Source organism: Etheostoma cragini, chromosome 15, assembly GCF_013103735.1.
Source record: "Etheostoma cragini isolate CJK2018 chromosome 15, CSU_Ecrag_1.0, whole genome shotgun sequence".
Lineage (NCBI taxonomy): Eukaryota > Metazoa > Chordata > Actinopteri > Perciformes > Percidae > Etheostoma > Etheostoma cragini.
Window position 1 is genome coordinate 5,346,303 of NC_048421.1, and position 16,976 is coordinate 5,363,278.

General features: G+C 40.5%; 1 protein-coding gene across 1 annotated transcript in view; it reads right to left on the reverse strand.

Annotated features, from left to right (window-relative positions):
- Positions 1–16,976, reverse strand: part of grin2aa (glutamate receptor, ionotropic, N-methyl D-aspartate 2A, a) — a 138,301-nt gene that overhangs the window by 116,868 nt on the left and 4,457 nt on the right. Inside the window, exon 2 of the mRNA XM_034895003.1 lies at positions 11,842–12,345. Coding sequence (XP_034750894.1) covers positions 11,842–12,342 — 501 coding nt within the window. The 5' untranslated portion in view covers positions 12,343–12,345. The remainder of the gene's footprint in view (positions 1–11,841; positions 12,346–16,976) is intronic.

Sequence of the window (16,976 nt, forward strand, 5' to 3'; positions counted from 1 at the left end):
CCAACAACAAAGCCAAAATACAAAAGAATACTGCTTTAAATCGTCTTCCGTGAGTGCATACATCTGCTGTTAACTGCTAGTGAGGATTTGAGGGTCACACAGTGTTGGCATACAGGGATTACAGTATAGCAGGGGAGGATGGGGAGTGTGGGGTGGGGGCATTGTGCGCAAAAGGGTAGAGGGTTGGGTTAATAGGATGCACACTGACTTTTCTCAGCAAAAACCTTATCGCCTATAACCACACACTATCAACTTAATTAAAGAATTCCTCTTTAAAAGCCACTCAGCCTCTCTCCGGTTCTCTCCGTGCTTCTCAGTCTGTCTTTGACTCCCTCTTTTGTGCTCATTCCATCTTCCTTTCTTTCTCTCTATCTTGTGTTTTTTCTTTAGGAGAAAGCTGTTGAGTCACTTTTTCTGTGTCCCCAGTCTCTTCCTTCTATCTTTTGAAGTCAGCTGAATTCGGAAACACTACAATCTAAAAACCGAAGGGCTCACTGCATGACGTCAGTTACGTGATGTGACATGACACTTTAAGGGGCTACATATTAAGGACTCTGGAGTTAAAAAGAACTGAGAGGGCTGAGACGAGTTGCAAATGACCTGAAAACTAAAAATAGTTCCATCGAAAAAGTCGTTCACTGCAGCATTTAAAACCAGGAAGACAAAAATGTACAGGGACACGTTCTGAGCCACTGGAGCCTACATTACAATCTACCGCATAACAGTGTCTGGCTTAATACCTCCAAATCATGTGGCTGTCACACGGACTTATTGCAAACCATGTCATTTTCATGTAGGCTACATACAAAACATGCCTCATAAAAAATATAAATCTCTCAAACATTAGGTGCGACCACATATAACTATCAAATGGATAGATACAAGCATGAACTGAGGCTATTAAATATTCTGTTACTTCCAGTTCTAGAGGGTTGGATAAAAGTTTGTGAAGCACGTGTGGCTTCTAGTAGACAGTCAGACATTAGGACACTCCAGTTTCTTGTCAGAGTCGACAAGACCTTTTAAGTGTTTTTTCATCTTAATGGATGCATCCTTTTTTAAGAGCAAAGTGCTGGCTGCACATTACATAGATGGGGAAAGTGAGGGAGAGAGGCAAATAAACTGAGTGAGCCAATAAAACATGAATAATTTTCCATTTTCCTGAGAGCTCCCCCCCCACTGTGCTCACAACTTGTTCCCCGCTTGTCACACAGGGACGTTCTTACAAGTCATCCCTTTTTTTCCACCCATCCATCCATCCTCGCGCCCATCTAGCAAGCTACTTCAGAACAATTATGGTTGACTTCAGGCTCCAAGGGGCTTTCCATCATAATGGAGAGACGAGTGAAACAAGGAAGGGGCTCGTCGGAGGGATATTTAATTCATGTCACTCTCTCGCTGCCTGCATCTCTCCGTTCCCTGTCTTTTAGCACAGCTCACTGCCCCCAACATGGTGCAGTTTCGGGGCTAGGCTACACTACGCTAGTACTGAGGGATAGACTATGGTCCATTTTAATGGAATTGTGCTGCTACGCTAGAGAAGCTCTACAGCGGATGCACTGAGCAGACGAGAGAAGCAAGCCAGCCCTACTCTAACGTGATTGTGCTCCTTCACTGCAGACACTGCGGAGTAATGTGGAAACAGCATTTATGGATGACTGTGTGTGTGCCGCATGTATCCTTGTGTGTTTGTGTGCTCTTTTAAGTCAGAAATAGACAAAGTTGATGGGAGAAATGGAGGAAAAAAGATGAAAACGTGGTGCCATTGAGCATTAGAGAGCTAAATCAAACACCCTGTTCCTTAAACTTGAAGAAAGGCAACGGACATGGCTTTGTTAAGTGCTGTGCGTGCATGTAAGTGTGGATGGATGCACACGTAGAAGGAGTGTGGGGTGCGGCGGTTGCCAACTCCTTTCGACATGGCTTTGATAGATACCAGGAGAAATCTCTTACTACGATCTTCAAACACTTAACAGAACCGCAATGGGAAAAAAAGATAGACTTTCAAGATTAGATGAGAAATGCAGATGAGAGGAGATGATGATAGAGAAAGAAGGTCTGCAGGATTGCAGTGATTTCTGGTTTGATGGAATAAAACACAGAAACAATGCACAGATTTGGGAGTAAAAGGTTTGGTCAATGACCTATTTAAAAAATGTTCCAAAAAAAGTCTGCAAAACGTTTCCTGCCCCATCTAATATCTGTCTTTCCCCCATCCTCTGACCCTCTTTTTCAAAAATGAAGTCTGAGGATTGGGAGGCCCATTATTCAGAAGCTCATCTAATTACATCAAACTTAAAGCAAGTGACTGTTGTCTGACCTCCCAGCACGGTGTATTTTTGTTCAAATCCCAAAGCCGCCAAAGGCAAGACGCATTTGTCTGCAGAAACAAGCCTAGAGACTGGACTGCACCGATAATAACAGAACAAAGACACTACACTGCACCAGAGAAAGAGATATGCACTAAAATGTGAGATGAACTGTGTGTGTGTGTGTCTGTGTCTGTGTCTGTGTGTGTGTGTGTGTGTGTGTGTGTGTGTGTGTGTGTGTGTGTGTGGTGCACCACTCAGCATAATCGAGCCTCACTGTTCTCTGAAGCGCTTAAGCTCTGACTGACTTGTCATTAGTCCCTTTTAACAAAGTTAGCATCACTTTACTTTTCGCTGTCCGTGTGTAACAGTTGATTGGCGGCGGCAAAACATAGCTACACAGGCAGCCATTTTAAGATGTTCTCTCTGCCATCCATTCTAGTTTTGTTGCCCCTCACTGGGGCTGATCATGCAATTTTTGATGAATATTTTTACTTTATAATTTGGATACACTATAAGCTGTTTGATCAACTGATGAACTTCAAAGATTATTTTGTGTCACAGCTGTAAATATGTTCACATTTCATAAAAAGGCAGAGTGTTGTATGCCTCAGGCTAAATGTACACTATTCCTGACGCAGTATGTTGCCATGTACTCTCTTCTTTTCTTTGTCCCTGGTTTCTTTATTGCCTTCTGTCATTGTAACACACAACCCACAGGACTTGTTGGGGATCAGCCACTATATGGAGTCATATATATCAAGGTGGCTGCAGTTGCAGGTCTCGGAAGGTGCTTATCTTATAATACCTACCAGAAAATCCTTTTCAGCTATCCATTGGGCTGGGTACTGAATTTAATACCTTTTAGGCACCGCCCGAGTTACCTCTAAAGTATTGAGTATCGAAAAATAACTCGTCATTTAAAATCCAATTTCAATAGAACAAGAAATCTCATCAGCGTCAGTGAGCACCAATCAGCACGCAGCATGCTTCTACCAAGATCTAATTACGTCTGGGATTGGCTGTCTAACCTTACACGTTGTAGAGACACGCAGGAACAACTCTACGTTACACAGAAGACGGCTTACATAGTAGGAACTAAAACATGAATTCAAAGACACACAAATTTAATTTTTGGAAGTTAAAATGGATTTTGTATAAGTCATGTTACCAATTGGTATTGGTAACTGTATCAAAAATGTTTGAACGATCCCCAGCCCAAGCTGTCAACTTAGACTCCCCTTCCTGTTTAATATTACAAATACATATTCATGTCAACATAAATAAGCCATCAGGTAAACATCCATAATGTTGGTTGATATGTATCTGTGTGTATCTCAGGGTGACTGAGTGACTGTAGATGGTTTTAATACAGTCTGAAAAACAAACCTCTCCCTCACATCTCGGTTTCTCTCCCTCCACTATAACTGTGATTGACAAGTCATTCGGAAAGATGCTTATAGTTAATAAGAAGCTGTCGCTCATAATGTAGAAGTTTGTAGTATGTACCAAGAATTAAGACCCACTGAGGTTCTGCAGCTTAAAGACCGAGTCTAGTCTAATTTGATCAAACAATTTCAACATTAAGAAAATGAGGAAATGGTTCTTTTTGAAGGCTTGAGCCACAGGGAGATTTGTTTTAAATATCACACTCAAATTGATGCAATGGCCTTGTGACACAACAATGAGGAATGAAAAGACTTTCACAGCCAGCAACTGCATGCATGTGTTATCTGTACATTAGTCAGACTTAAGCAGAGATGACAAAATTCCCTCCTCCAAAGCTGTGATAGCTGAGTTATTTTCTGTCTTCAGTCTCCCAGTCGCCGAGCTTATATTATATTTGTTGTAGGGTATTTCTGTCGGCTTATAGTCGCTGACAAGAGTCGAGTCGGGCAGATCAGAAATTCAATTTACTGCTGAGACACATGAGGTTAATCAACAGGAAATACTAAAAGATGGGTATACAAACCCACCTAAAAATTGCACACACACATTATTTTGACAGTCATTTAAACACAAAAAACACAAACGTCCACAAGACAAACAGACAAGAGGATTAGTCTGATGTTAGCCAGGCAGTTGTTTGTTTATCCTTGTAACGACACCACAGAGTGACAATACGCTCGATCCGGCACACACAAAAACACTTAGTAGTGATAATGGCGAAACAAATAGTTTGAAAAAGAGTTTTATGTTTATTTAATGTAGCAGTGTGACATACAGACCAAACATTACTAAAGCATCTCTCAGAGCTTTCGCAAAAATAGTGCCATTTGTTCAGTGGAAAAAAAGATAACGGCAAAAAAGGAACCCAAGCAGCAGAGGAAGGGCAAAATGGAGAAGATGAAGTAAGTAAGGAGATTAAAGACTAAAGTAAATGCCTACACTGAGAGTGCAACATCAAAATCAATTTATATTCCCATTTAGCTTTCACATAGAGAAGTGTTAGTCCTTCCACCACAAGCTTCTTACAATTAATTTAAGAGTGGAAAAAGATGCTTTGGGTAGTATGGGTCATAACCTTTTATTTTACCATGGCCAGGGGTACCCATTCACGCAATTTTATTACATAAAAGATTTTTTTGAAGCTCCTGACCCGACTCGCCTACCTGCTACAGCTGTCACTGTTAAAGTGCACTCTTCTTTTGCAAGCATCGGTCTGCTTGTGTAATATGGAACTTTGTATGTGTGTGTGTGTGTGTGTGTTTGTGTGCTGCTCTATGAGCGTGCATGTTGCTGTAATCTACATATACACGGCTGCTGGTTCCTGAGGCTGAAGCAGAGGCTCTCCTGAGAGACTTAGGGAAGGAGCAATATAAGGGGGTAACAGAAGAAAGAGAGAGAAAGAGAGAGAGAGAGAGAGAAAGAGAGCTGAGGAAAATACAGAAGAGGAAGGGGGGAAGGAGGCGAGGGGAATATGGGTGGAGCAAGACACAAAGTGAGAGAGGAGCTCACAGGCCAAGTAAAGCTCAAGCTATGCAGCTTAAATAGAAACTTCCTATACTTTGGAGCAGATGCCATTAGGGAAAGCCAGAAAGAAGAGGAAGATGAAGAAAAAAAGAGGGAAAAGTACTCAAAGAAAAAGCAGCTCCATTTCCTCTAGTCCCAGATATTCATTCTAATCGATTCCCTTTGAGAAGTAAGAGGCAATTTCTCATCTGCAAGATGGCTGCATCTAGCTATTGGATTTTATACACACTCATACAGTAGCTAAACACACACGCAAACACACACACACACACACACATTTTCATATTTACAGTAAAACACAGATTTGTTAAGACACTCACACAAATGCTAAACAAACCAGGAATACAAAACAAAGAGAGCTAACAAGTAAAGTGTTGCCATGGGAATATCACTGAGGACAGGCTTACCGAGGTAATAGGATATCTGACAACACCCCAACGATGTCATTATCGCACACACAGACACACAGAGCCAATTACAGACACACGGAAACAAATCGCCTTTGTTGAAAAGATATTAATAAAGTACACACACACACACACACACACACACACACACACACACACACACAAATGCTTAAATATATATTGATACAGAGACACACAAGCACAATATTTCCTGCACAGAAGTGTGTGACAGTGCGGCAGTGGTTGAGCAGGCTGAAGGTGCTCTAGTTAAACAACAGTGTGATTTAAGCCAAAACAAAAACAAGCGTCTCGACACAATAATTGGACAAATTCATGAGTAATATGATAAAATGTTATTTCTATCCACTCTGGTAGTGTCTACCTCTCTTCTTCCCTCCCTTCCATTCTGATTTGCTATTTGACACGGACAGGAAGCAACAAACACCAGAGTCCTTCTACGTGTGTGTGTGTGTGTGTGTTTGTGTGTGTGTGTGTGTGTGTGTGTGTGTGTGTGTGTGTGTGTGTAATTTAACCACTCGAAGGGAGACAACAACAGGGATGGATTAATGTCCTTTGATCAGAATAAGACCGCACACAGACACAAACACTTGCATCTACTGCATTACAGCTGGTAGTTACATCAAGTGTGTGGTTACTTGGTATTAAGAACTTTTTTAAAGACGCCATGACAGCTGGCATGAAACACATACATACATACATGCATACATTTAGGAACAAATACAAGGAGTCCTAGAGCATTAGAGCTGATCAATATGCATGATTAGAACATCTTGTTCATCCTGGGATCTATTGACTAATTTCGGCATTATGGATCAATAAATTACACAAATACACTTGCAGCAAGTTGGCATACTCAGTGCGTCACTGTTTAATTAGGTAAATGGAAACATTGTGTAACAAGGTTTGACTTTTTACCACCATGGAGTCCAGTCAGTCCCAAATGAAAGCTGTGAGTCGACTTGCTGTACAGACATAACTCCTAACCCTCCTATTCCGGGCAGAATTGGACAATTGGCTGAAGAAACGAAGGCTTCCACACTCAGCTTTTGAACATAGTGAGTGATGAACACATATTTATAGGTTTTCAACTGCTTTAGTGAAACCTTCAGCATCTGTTGTGTTACTGGTAAAAAATGGTCACGACAGGACACACACACACACACACACACACACACACACAAACACACACACACAGCAGTGTGTCAATTCATGCCATGAGTTGTGTCCTCACAAGTATAGACAAACGTGTTCGCAAGTGTGTCCATGTGGAATGGAAGGTGATGACTGTGCAAGAGCAAAGGCAAGACTGAAGTGGCACCATGCAGAACACACACACGCACACACAAACACACACACACACACACACACACACACACACACACACACACACAAATGTTCATATCTGCTACACTGCAGATATGAACAATCTCAAAATATTCAACTGAACACTTTTTGTTTTATTCAGAAGCAAAGTGTTTGTTTTTCTTCAAGAAGCTAAACAAAGAGGGACATCTCCCATTGCTGCTGTTAACACATCTGGTGCATTCATACCTTCGTTACATTCACAAGGCGCGCTCTAAAAAACAAATGAAGGGAAAAAGAAAACAGCTGCAACAGCAGAAGACACATGGAACTACAAGTCATTGTGTGGTTCAGAGTTAGGGCAGAAAATAACAAAGACTTAGGAAATACAGAGACTGTTGGTGCCCAACATGATCCAGATGCTTTTATTGACCTCTAAGCCAGTCAATAGCCATTTAACGCTAGAATATATGAAGCCAATCACCAAGCCAGGCCATACAGGGAAAAAGTAAAGAGAAAGGGCAAGCTTTAAGAAGTTGATGCAAGAAAGAACAAGAGTGACAGAATTACAAGAGACAAAGAATGAAAGTGTGAAGCTAAGGAATATCAGCAATGAGCCCAAAAAAATACAAATTTAGATTTTATTCTTTTTCTACCCACCCAGTTTTAAAAGGAGCTGCCAGGGTTGTACCTTTGCAGGGGAGTGCTGAGAATGAAGCAATGGAGGACTTTTTTTTCCTTAATCAATAATGTATTCTTTTCAATACAGGCAAGTGATGCATTATTCAACAAAGACTGAAAGAGGTATGGAAGGGAGTAACACAGAGAGATTTATCTAATTAACAAGAACGAATGAAAGACAGGATAGAGAGATAGAGAGGATAGAGAGAGATGGGTTGAGGAACAACACAAGAAGAAAAAGGAAAGAAAGCAAAGACAGAGGAGATGAGGCGTAAATAATATATATATATATTTTTTTTTGTCTTTTTTAATAAGGACGCTCTTAGATAGTATTCTCTTCAGGTTTACATGGGAGTCCTCAGCCCAAGAGATTTATAATCCAAGTGACAGGGCAAAGGAAGCACACACACACACACACACCACACACACACACACACACACAATATATATCCAGTGCACGTTGAGGCATTAAGGCATATACAGTATACGCATGAAAATGTCATGCACGTCTATGCACACACAAGTATGAAGGCATAATCGCGAATAGACAAACACACTGAGGGTGTTACAAGGCGTAATCATTGGAGGCGAGTTTCTCCTCATATTTCACATGAGGATTAGCGAAAATCTGCACGGAACTAAGCGGCAGAAAGACTCCACTACTTACACTTCTGAGGGTAGCCGTATAAACCTTAACCTACAGAGGGTGAGGCGTTCTATAAACTTTAAAAGGAGGGTAAAATATGTCACCCTTAAGGAGAGGATGCAGCAGAAGAACCACAAGGAGAATCTTAATCCCTGTTTGGGAGGGAAGCACACTGCAGCACTCACTAAACAGATTTAACTTTATTTCTTATGTGCATCCTCCTGCTGACTCTGAAGTTAAGTGATACCGGAATAACAATAAACGGTTCAGTCTCCACGTGAGACAGGAGGGATACATTTAAGGCCAGATGGTGTTGCTATTAGTGCTATTAAACGATTCAAATATTTAATTGCGAATAATCGCATTATTGTCATAGTTAACTCGCAATTAATCACACATTTTTATCTATTCTAAATGTCCCTTTTTTAATTCAACGTTGTCCCATTATTTTTACTCAGGTTAATGCTCTTATCAACATGGAAAAGTGGATCGGCTCGCTTTGTGCAAATGATTTTTTAATGGAAACAACATTAGCAGTTAGTTGTTTTGTTTGCGGTCTAACTAGCTCCGTTGTGGTGTTGTCGTATTTTCTAACGTTACTAATTGTTGCAAAAGCATGTGAAAAAACTAAGTTTGCTAGGCCAAAAAGAACGTTAATCTTGCAATAAAAAGATTGACGCCGTTAAAATGGGTTTGCGTTAATGCCTCTAAAAACGTGTTTAACTGACAGCACTAGTTTTTACCTTAAATCATTTATCGGACAAATGTGCCAAATCTTTGCTGAATCTACTTTCTCAAATTTCTCATTTCTCATATCGTTATGAAAGGAACACACTTTGATTGTGCATTGTGCATCAGTAAAGACATTTTGAGAATGAAGAATGAAGGTTTAAATAAAAGCATAACTGAGGGATTGATTGATTTATAACTACAATAATCACTTGCAGGCCTACTAACTAGGAAGTACTGTGAGACAGTTGTTATTATTTCCCAACATATCAAAACTCCTTGTGCAAATTTGAATTTATGGTTTAATATTTTAACATTGTGATTGTTTTGACCTCTACACACACATCTTTGGCCTCAAGCAGCTTGGATTTTTATTTTTTCTGATTTGAACCAACCATGATTATCCTGTAATGTGTCCTCAGATACACACTACATGAACTGTTCTCAGCTGAAAACATTCCCATCCCCAACATGTTCAGAAGCTAGAGCAGAGAAAAGAGGGAAAATGTGAGAAAGAAAACAAAGTGAAGACAAAGTGGTGGGTTGAGCACATGAAAGTGGATTATTCTCTCCTCATCTGCTCCTGCAGAGGAAACACTCCTGCTGTCAGGGAGCTGAATTGCTGCTGTTTCAATGACACTGGCTGACAGGGGACATGTGCTGTGTGTATGTGTGCTGCTGAAGTAGGGGGTGTGTGGCAGGTGCCAATCAGGACATTCTGTAATTCCCCTCCACTCAGCCTCGCCTCTGGTCAAACTGAGAGATTATCCCTCCTTCGTTTCCCCTCTCCACCTCTATTTCAACACTCACCTCCCTCCTCTTCTGTCCTATCCTCCGACACTTATCCCCTTCTCTCGTCTTAAAAGGAGCCACATGTAGCATTACAGGATCAATAAACCATTACTGCAGTAACTTTAAGACATTTGTTTATTCACTGTAAACAAACAAGGTAGTCGCTGAGTGGCTCCACAGCTGGCATGTCCAATGTCCAGCCCGGGGGCCAATCCCAATCTCAATTTTGAAAGACTAGAGCAAGAGGGTTGTAATGTGTTGTAAGCTTAAATGAACAACAAACTTTGCATTATGCATAATAGGTCATGTTTACATTGAACATGAGGTTCCGATTCTTTTTTATCAACTTTAATTTTAAGTCATTCCAAACAGTATGTTCAGTTATCTGACTACAGATGTAAAAATAATAATAATCAATACATTTTTATTTAGATTTTTTCACGCCTGAGTGGTTTTGATTTGGTTACATTGCCATTAAAAAAATCAAAAAGGTCATTTAAATACTAAAGATCAGTGCATTTGTATCAAACTCTATCTGTTAAAAAAAAAAACATATTAGAAGGGACCGTTGGCCACCGGGCATGTTCATATTATAAAAAAATGTAAAAAGTAAACGGTTTGGACACCCTTGCTTTACAGTCTCTCCGACCTCTGCACTGCATGTTTTATTGTGAGCCACAGGGTGGGATGTGATGGCAAATCTGCAGGAGTTCCTGAGGGAGAGATTTCTCTATTGCATGAAGTTGGAAGAAGGATTCTTTCAGTGCGACTGGAGCTAAAGACTAGTTTGATCTGTTGTCACTGGCGGATCTTAAAGAAAGCTTTATAGATACATACAAAAGAACTATTTATCTCATCTCCTCTTTAGGGCAGTGCAAGAAAAGACAAAAGCTAGTGGCACTAGGTTGTGAAAAAAGAAGCTAAGATTTATCAAAAGTGAGGTATAGATTTTGTAAAATACAAGCACTAATAACATCACCTGATAAGACCTCAGTTTCATTTGTTTTAAATAATTACACAAAGATATCTGTCAATAATTTAACATTGGACAAAAGGCTATATGTTGCCTCCTTAAAGCAGTCAGGCTAACACACTGTCTGGTAAGCCATCTTTTTTTCTTCCGGGGTAACTTACCAGGATAAGAATATCCTCATTGTGAATCTGATGAATCCCACTTGCTAAGCACTGCCTTGTGAAACCACAGTATCATGTGATGTTCATCTATTTCTATTCAAAGTGATTGGCAGGCGGCAGGCATTGCCTATTCAACCATTAGAACCAATGGGGTCTCTTGCACTTTGTCTGAAGGAATCCTGCACCATGAATGGAGACTTCCTAGATTACAGCTCATTGTACCACGCAGTTGCCGATAGCCAAACTTGCAAACACACCCTCCCTCCATATTTCCTCACCCTTTCCTCTTCAGTCATTATTTCATCTTCCCTTACTTCGGTTCTATAGCTGCTTTTGAATAACTCTCTTCTTCTACTATTTCCTCCAACACCTCTCTGCAGATACTTACCTCATTCTCCTATCCCCTTTACATCCTCCACACCATCTCTTTTCACCAATGAAAGCCTGGTTCCTTTCTCGGTTTCCTTCTCCTGACACCAGCTACACTGATGTTTGAAAGGTGCGGCTAATTGGCGAGGCTTTCCCCCGGTCTGTTAGCATAATATTATTAAGATATTATTACTATTTTACAGGCTCTCGACAGCCCAACAGCCAAATATGTAAAAGGTATCAGGTGAGGGTGAGCTTGATTTTCTCGGTTTAGCAAAGACTCCAAGCCAGAAAGTTTGGCAGATCACTCCAAACCAAATGAGTCAATCGTCGGTTAATGTAAAAAAAAAAATGTATCCAATCACCCATTCACTATCATCAATACTAGACCAGGCATTGCACAACTTCATCCATTCATCAACAACAACCACAAAGTCAAACACTCATGCAGCAATCACCCCCCCATGATCCTCCATACCTTATCAGCCATGATCATGGACGAGCCTCCATGGATGCCCAGGATGGGTATGAGCGTCTGCGAGGAAATAAAATCCAAAATCTGGGCGATGGCCTCCTGGTCGGTGCCATCCCCAAACACCACACCGTGGATCTTTGTCCCGGTCACCAGGTCGCACACGTGGGTGATGATGCTTTTCGGGTCGGTCTCGTTGACCAGCAGTGTGACCACGTTGACGTCAATGGGGTCCTCCTTGCTCCACAGTGCCCGAATGTCCCGCTCTGAGATGTAGCGTGTGCGTCCCAGGATCACCGCAATGTTCAAGACCGGCACTTTTTCCGAGGCACCGCCAGTTCGCTGCTTTTGAGCCGCCACGGGGTCCGCAATCAGGGTCACCGCCACCAGGAGAGCCAAGGACAGCAGCACACTATTACTACCACTGCTACTGCTGCAACTGCTGCTCCTTCTACTCCTCCTCTTACTCCTTTTGCTGCTGAGGGACATACTGCCAAACCACTTCATCCCCTGCATGGGAAATGGATGAGGGAAAACAGAAGAGATGACAGATCAAAAGCAGGGAAGGAGATGCCAGAGAGAAGTGTGGGAAAATGATGACAGAGACATGGGAGATACATTGTTAATGCACAGCTCTTTGAGCCCACACATTTAGGTCGCATCTTCGCATCTTTCTTTTTTATTCCATTTCTTCTCAGTAACGCTATTAAACACATGAACCTTGTGGGGAGGGAGATGGCCTTGAGAGGAAGTTGCGGAGGGGTGAGAGAAAGAGAAGATGACTAACAAGTATATACTTTATGGTCACGATGCTAGGATCAGATGATTCAGAAGCAAGCTGTGCTGTTCGGAAGAAGCAGGCAGACAGTTATATAGTTTACAAGTGTAATATCTCAACCTTCATAGATTGACAAGCAAATAATAAGGGGGGGCACTGAGTGACAGTGACATGTATCATCCTCAAACTGTATTAAACATTCATATATATTTGGTTCTATTACACTTCCAATTTTGAGCAGGACAATAATTAGTATGTGCATGTATGCTTGTAAGAGAGATTGACATAGCAGGGGCTAATTTGGCTTTCATATTATAAAGTTGAAATCTATATTATATACAAAATTGGAAATAGGGTTCTTGCAATATTATAACTCAAAGTACTATTTGTATCCTTTCGGCCATGCTTGTGCCATGGTGGGATAGCAGTGTTGATCTTTTGTTCTGTTGGGGGGTCCACCACTTTGAATTGAGTATTTAGTTCAAAGCACAGCTACGCCGCCAAAGATTCTGTTTAACTAAAGAGAGCACACTATAAGCACCAATGGCCTAAAACAGTGCACACTTCCTGTATCCTAAATGGCCGTGGCCTTGTTGGGAAGAGTAGCGCATGTTGTGTGGATGGATGAAAGGTTCCACTTACATAATTTATTATTACTTTATTTTGCTATCATTAAATATTTACACAGCCAAACGTCGTATTAAACATTACGAAAATGATATTTGTTAAGATTGAAGTTTGCAAGCATTAGTAAACTTTAACTTATTGTGTAGCCAACTCGCGAGTTTGTTGCCAAGACCACAACAGATCTCGCACAAAGCAAATTTTTCTGTCTGAAAAATGCCATTTTAGTGTCAAAAAGTTATTAAGGATATAGGAATCATGAAAAATGGTTCCACACATTTTGAATGTTATCACTCCGTTCTAGACTCAACTCTTACTATGTCATCTTACAATGCAGCGGTGCAGCAGCTGCTCTGAACATTAAATATTGACAGGGATGGGTGATCCAGCTCACCAATGGATGACCAACGGCCTACTGAGGTAGGAGGTAGCCTACCTAGCGTGGGACCATACCACCACATATCTATGGTAGTGATAGAAACTGATAATGGCCATTAAATTGGCTGATCACATTTGAAGCGGATGAATAGAAGGACATCACAGTGCAAGCACAACATTACTGGAGAGAAGTGCTAATAATTGACATATCAAGAAACGCTGATGGGAAAATTGAAAAGAAAAAAAGGAGAAATTAGATACTGTTTTTAATAAAGTTACACCTGCACCATAATGCTGATGCTCGTTTAAGCCTTTCTTCTGTATATATCTATTAGACTCTTATATAGAAGATTCAACGTATAAACCCTCATCACAGCTAAAAAAAAAAAAAAAAAAGACAAATGGCTTGGGTTTCCACTCCAGGCCACAGGACAGAGGGGCAGAGGGTTGGGTGAGAGTCTCCTCAGTTGAAATAAATGTTGTGTGTTGTATGTGCGCTTGAGAGTGTTACATGTGTTACTCTGCACCAACCAGAGCAGGGCAGCGCTGTGACATCATCCTCACACACAAATTACAATCTATAGCACAACTCTTCTCCCCACAGAGATAACAATTACTGCTTGACCTCCTTGGATACCCAATGCTCAGAGAGCATGAAACACTGAGCAAGTGTGTGTGTGTGTGTGTGTGTGTGTGTGTGTGTGTGTGTGTGTGTGTGTGTGTGTGTGTGTGTGTGTGTGTGTGTGTGTGTGTGTGTGTGTGTGTGTTTATCATCATCTGTAAGACATATGAGCAGGTGTGCTGGACAGCAGAGCGTGAGTAAAATCAGAAGGGCATGAAACATATGGTCACATAATGTGTCCATGCACTGCTGACGATTTATGGATTCACTGACAGGACTATGTGTTTTTTGCATCCGTACAGAGCCTGTAGGTGCATGATTAATTCACAGGACTTTAATAAAACCAGCGTGTATTTAGGCACTGAAATCAAAAGAGCATTAGAAACTAGTGTCATCTGAACTTTTCCTTACTATTAACATAAAACAACACTGCAGAAATGTCTTCTCATGAGCAACCGGTAAAATAGAGTGACTCATGCAGATTCAATAGTTACCAAGGACATGATGTTTTCAATCATGCAGCTTTGACTACTAGTCTCTCAGCTAACAGGATACCTAAAGAAAGTGCTCAGTTTGGCCAAGGGCAATAGAACAAGTAATTGCAGATCTGGATTCAGGTGAAGACATTTCTTCTTCATAATGGTTTCTTTTTTTGCATGATAGGACATTATTTAGCTTTTCTTGCTGCTATTATCCCGTGAACCTTTGCACTTGACATTATTATATCATCTTTATCCAATTATTGTATATTACAGCTATACCAGTATGTGTGATGATGCAAATATTGATCTACTTATTCTTTATTTTTGCACTACAAAAATTGTACATGTTGTTGAGATGATGGTAATATGAACACTGTATACTGTAGTTTACACATTAGTATTTTATATATATATATATATATATATATATATATATATGTACACACACACACACACACACACACACACATATACATATGGGTGATACCAAGGCACCCTGTAGTTTATATTTAAAGAAAATAATCAACTACTGCATTTCATTCCAAATTATTTTCTTTGCCACCCATACAAACCAACTGCTGTTTAACTGGAGTTTCTAAACCGTCATCAACCTCTTTTTTTTTAAGTATCCTTATGAGAATGTTATGGGAAACTTTACTTTATGTTATGAAGTAAAGTTTTCCATTACTGTCCAACCCTGCTTGCCCCACAAACCACAGCTGCATTGTCTATTTAGGGTGGTGATACTTGAGATTATTTTCTGTAGGCTAGGATTTGTCATACGTAATGAAACTGAGACTCCAGCGGAGGCCGTGTCTTGAGCTGAATAATGCAATAATGCATAATGCGTTTTTTTTTTTTTTTTTAAATAAGCCAGAGGACTTCTTGTCCCTCCCTACCCAACCGAGCATGAACACTGTTTGAGCAGACCTGAGGATGAATCATCCAAATCTAGGTCCATTCCATTTAAAGAGAGCACCAATGGCTTCATAGATTCTCAGTGTCCTTGTTAAAAAGATGTTATCTTCCTTCAGCTGTAGGACCATATGGAGGATTGTCCTGACAGTTTGTGTAGTCACTTAAAGCTATAGTGCGTAGTTTCTGTCACCCCCATGAGGAATTCTAAGTTATGACAGCTAAACTGTCGTTGCATCCACATGATACAAGCCTTTTGTGATTGCACACCACCACACCCCACCCTTCCTCCCCACAGTTGCTAACAGCCAAGGAGTACACGGAGCCTTAAAAAAAAATAACATCGTAGCTTGATTTTCCGCCGCGTGAAAGTCGCCGGACGACACCATTTTCTAAACACGGCCACACTGAGGAATACAGAGAGAGTGGTGTGGGACTGATAGGCTTAATTAGCTTTGTTTTAACTCATTTGGCAGTGGCTTGAATGTAACAGTCGTTAATATAAAAGGTTTCGCACTAAAGCTTTTAATTCTATAGGACTGATATGCATTTCTAAGTGGAACGATCTTAAAACCCTGCTTCATACATTAATACTCACACAGAGAGACAGAGAATATCCACAGCCTCTTGTACTTACGGTCAATGAACAGCTTCACCAAACATTTACAATTTTACATTTTCTTTTGCTGGCTGCCCTTTCAGGTCTTGCTCAAGAGCACTTGAGCATGGAAGACTCTTGCTGTCAAGAGGCATTTGACTCAAGTCTTCCAGTTGAAGTAGACTGTCCTGCTACTGCTATTATCATATGAAATAATACATGTCACTATTAACATCAGGGTATCAGTCGGACCATCAAACTATTGAAATGCTTTTCATTAGCAGTTTCTGGAGCTTACATGTCTGAGCAAAGAAGCTTAATAAGACATGCTCCAAAAAACATCAAAACTGTTCCATAAATGTTTCCATAGGTACTGTACACATACTGTACATACAGGATTGGAAATCTAGTTTCATGAATACTATGAACTTAGTATAATAAAGCTCAACTAGGCCCTTTCAGGACATGAATCCTCCACAAAACTTATTAAGAGAAAACACACACACACACATTTTACTACAGGTAGCTACAGTGATGGAACATGACAAAACCGGAACTATAAAAAAAGGTCAAACTGGTACCATTTTGTCTTATTATGGTATTTGTAGTAGCATGTGAGTTCATTGTTGAAAAGATTATCTTTCAGGTCCAATGGTTGGTATGGAAATCTTACCTGGTCCTAACTGATGGGCAGAAGATAGCTCAGTTGGTAGAGCATATACAGTATACTAATTATATATATAT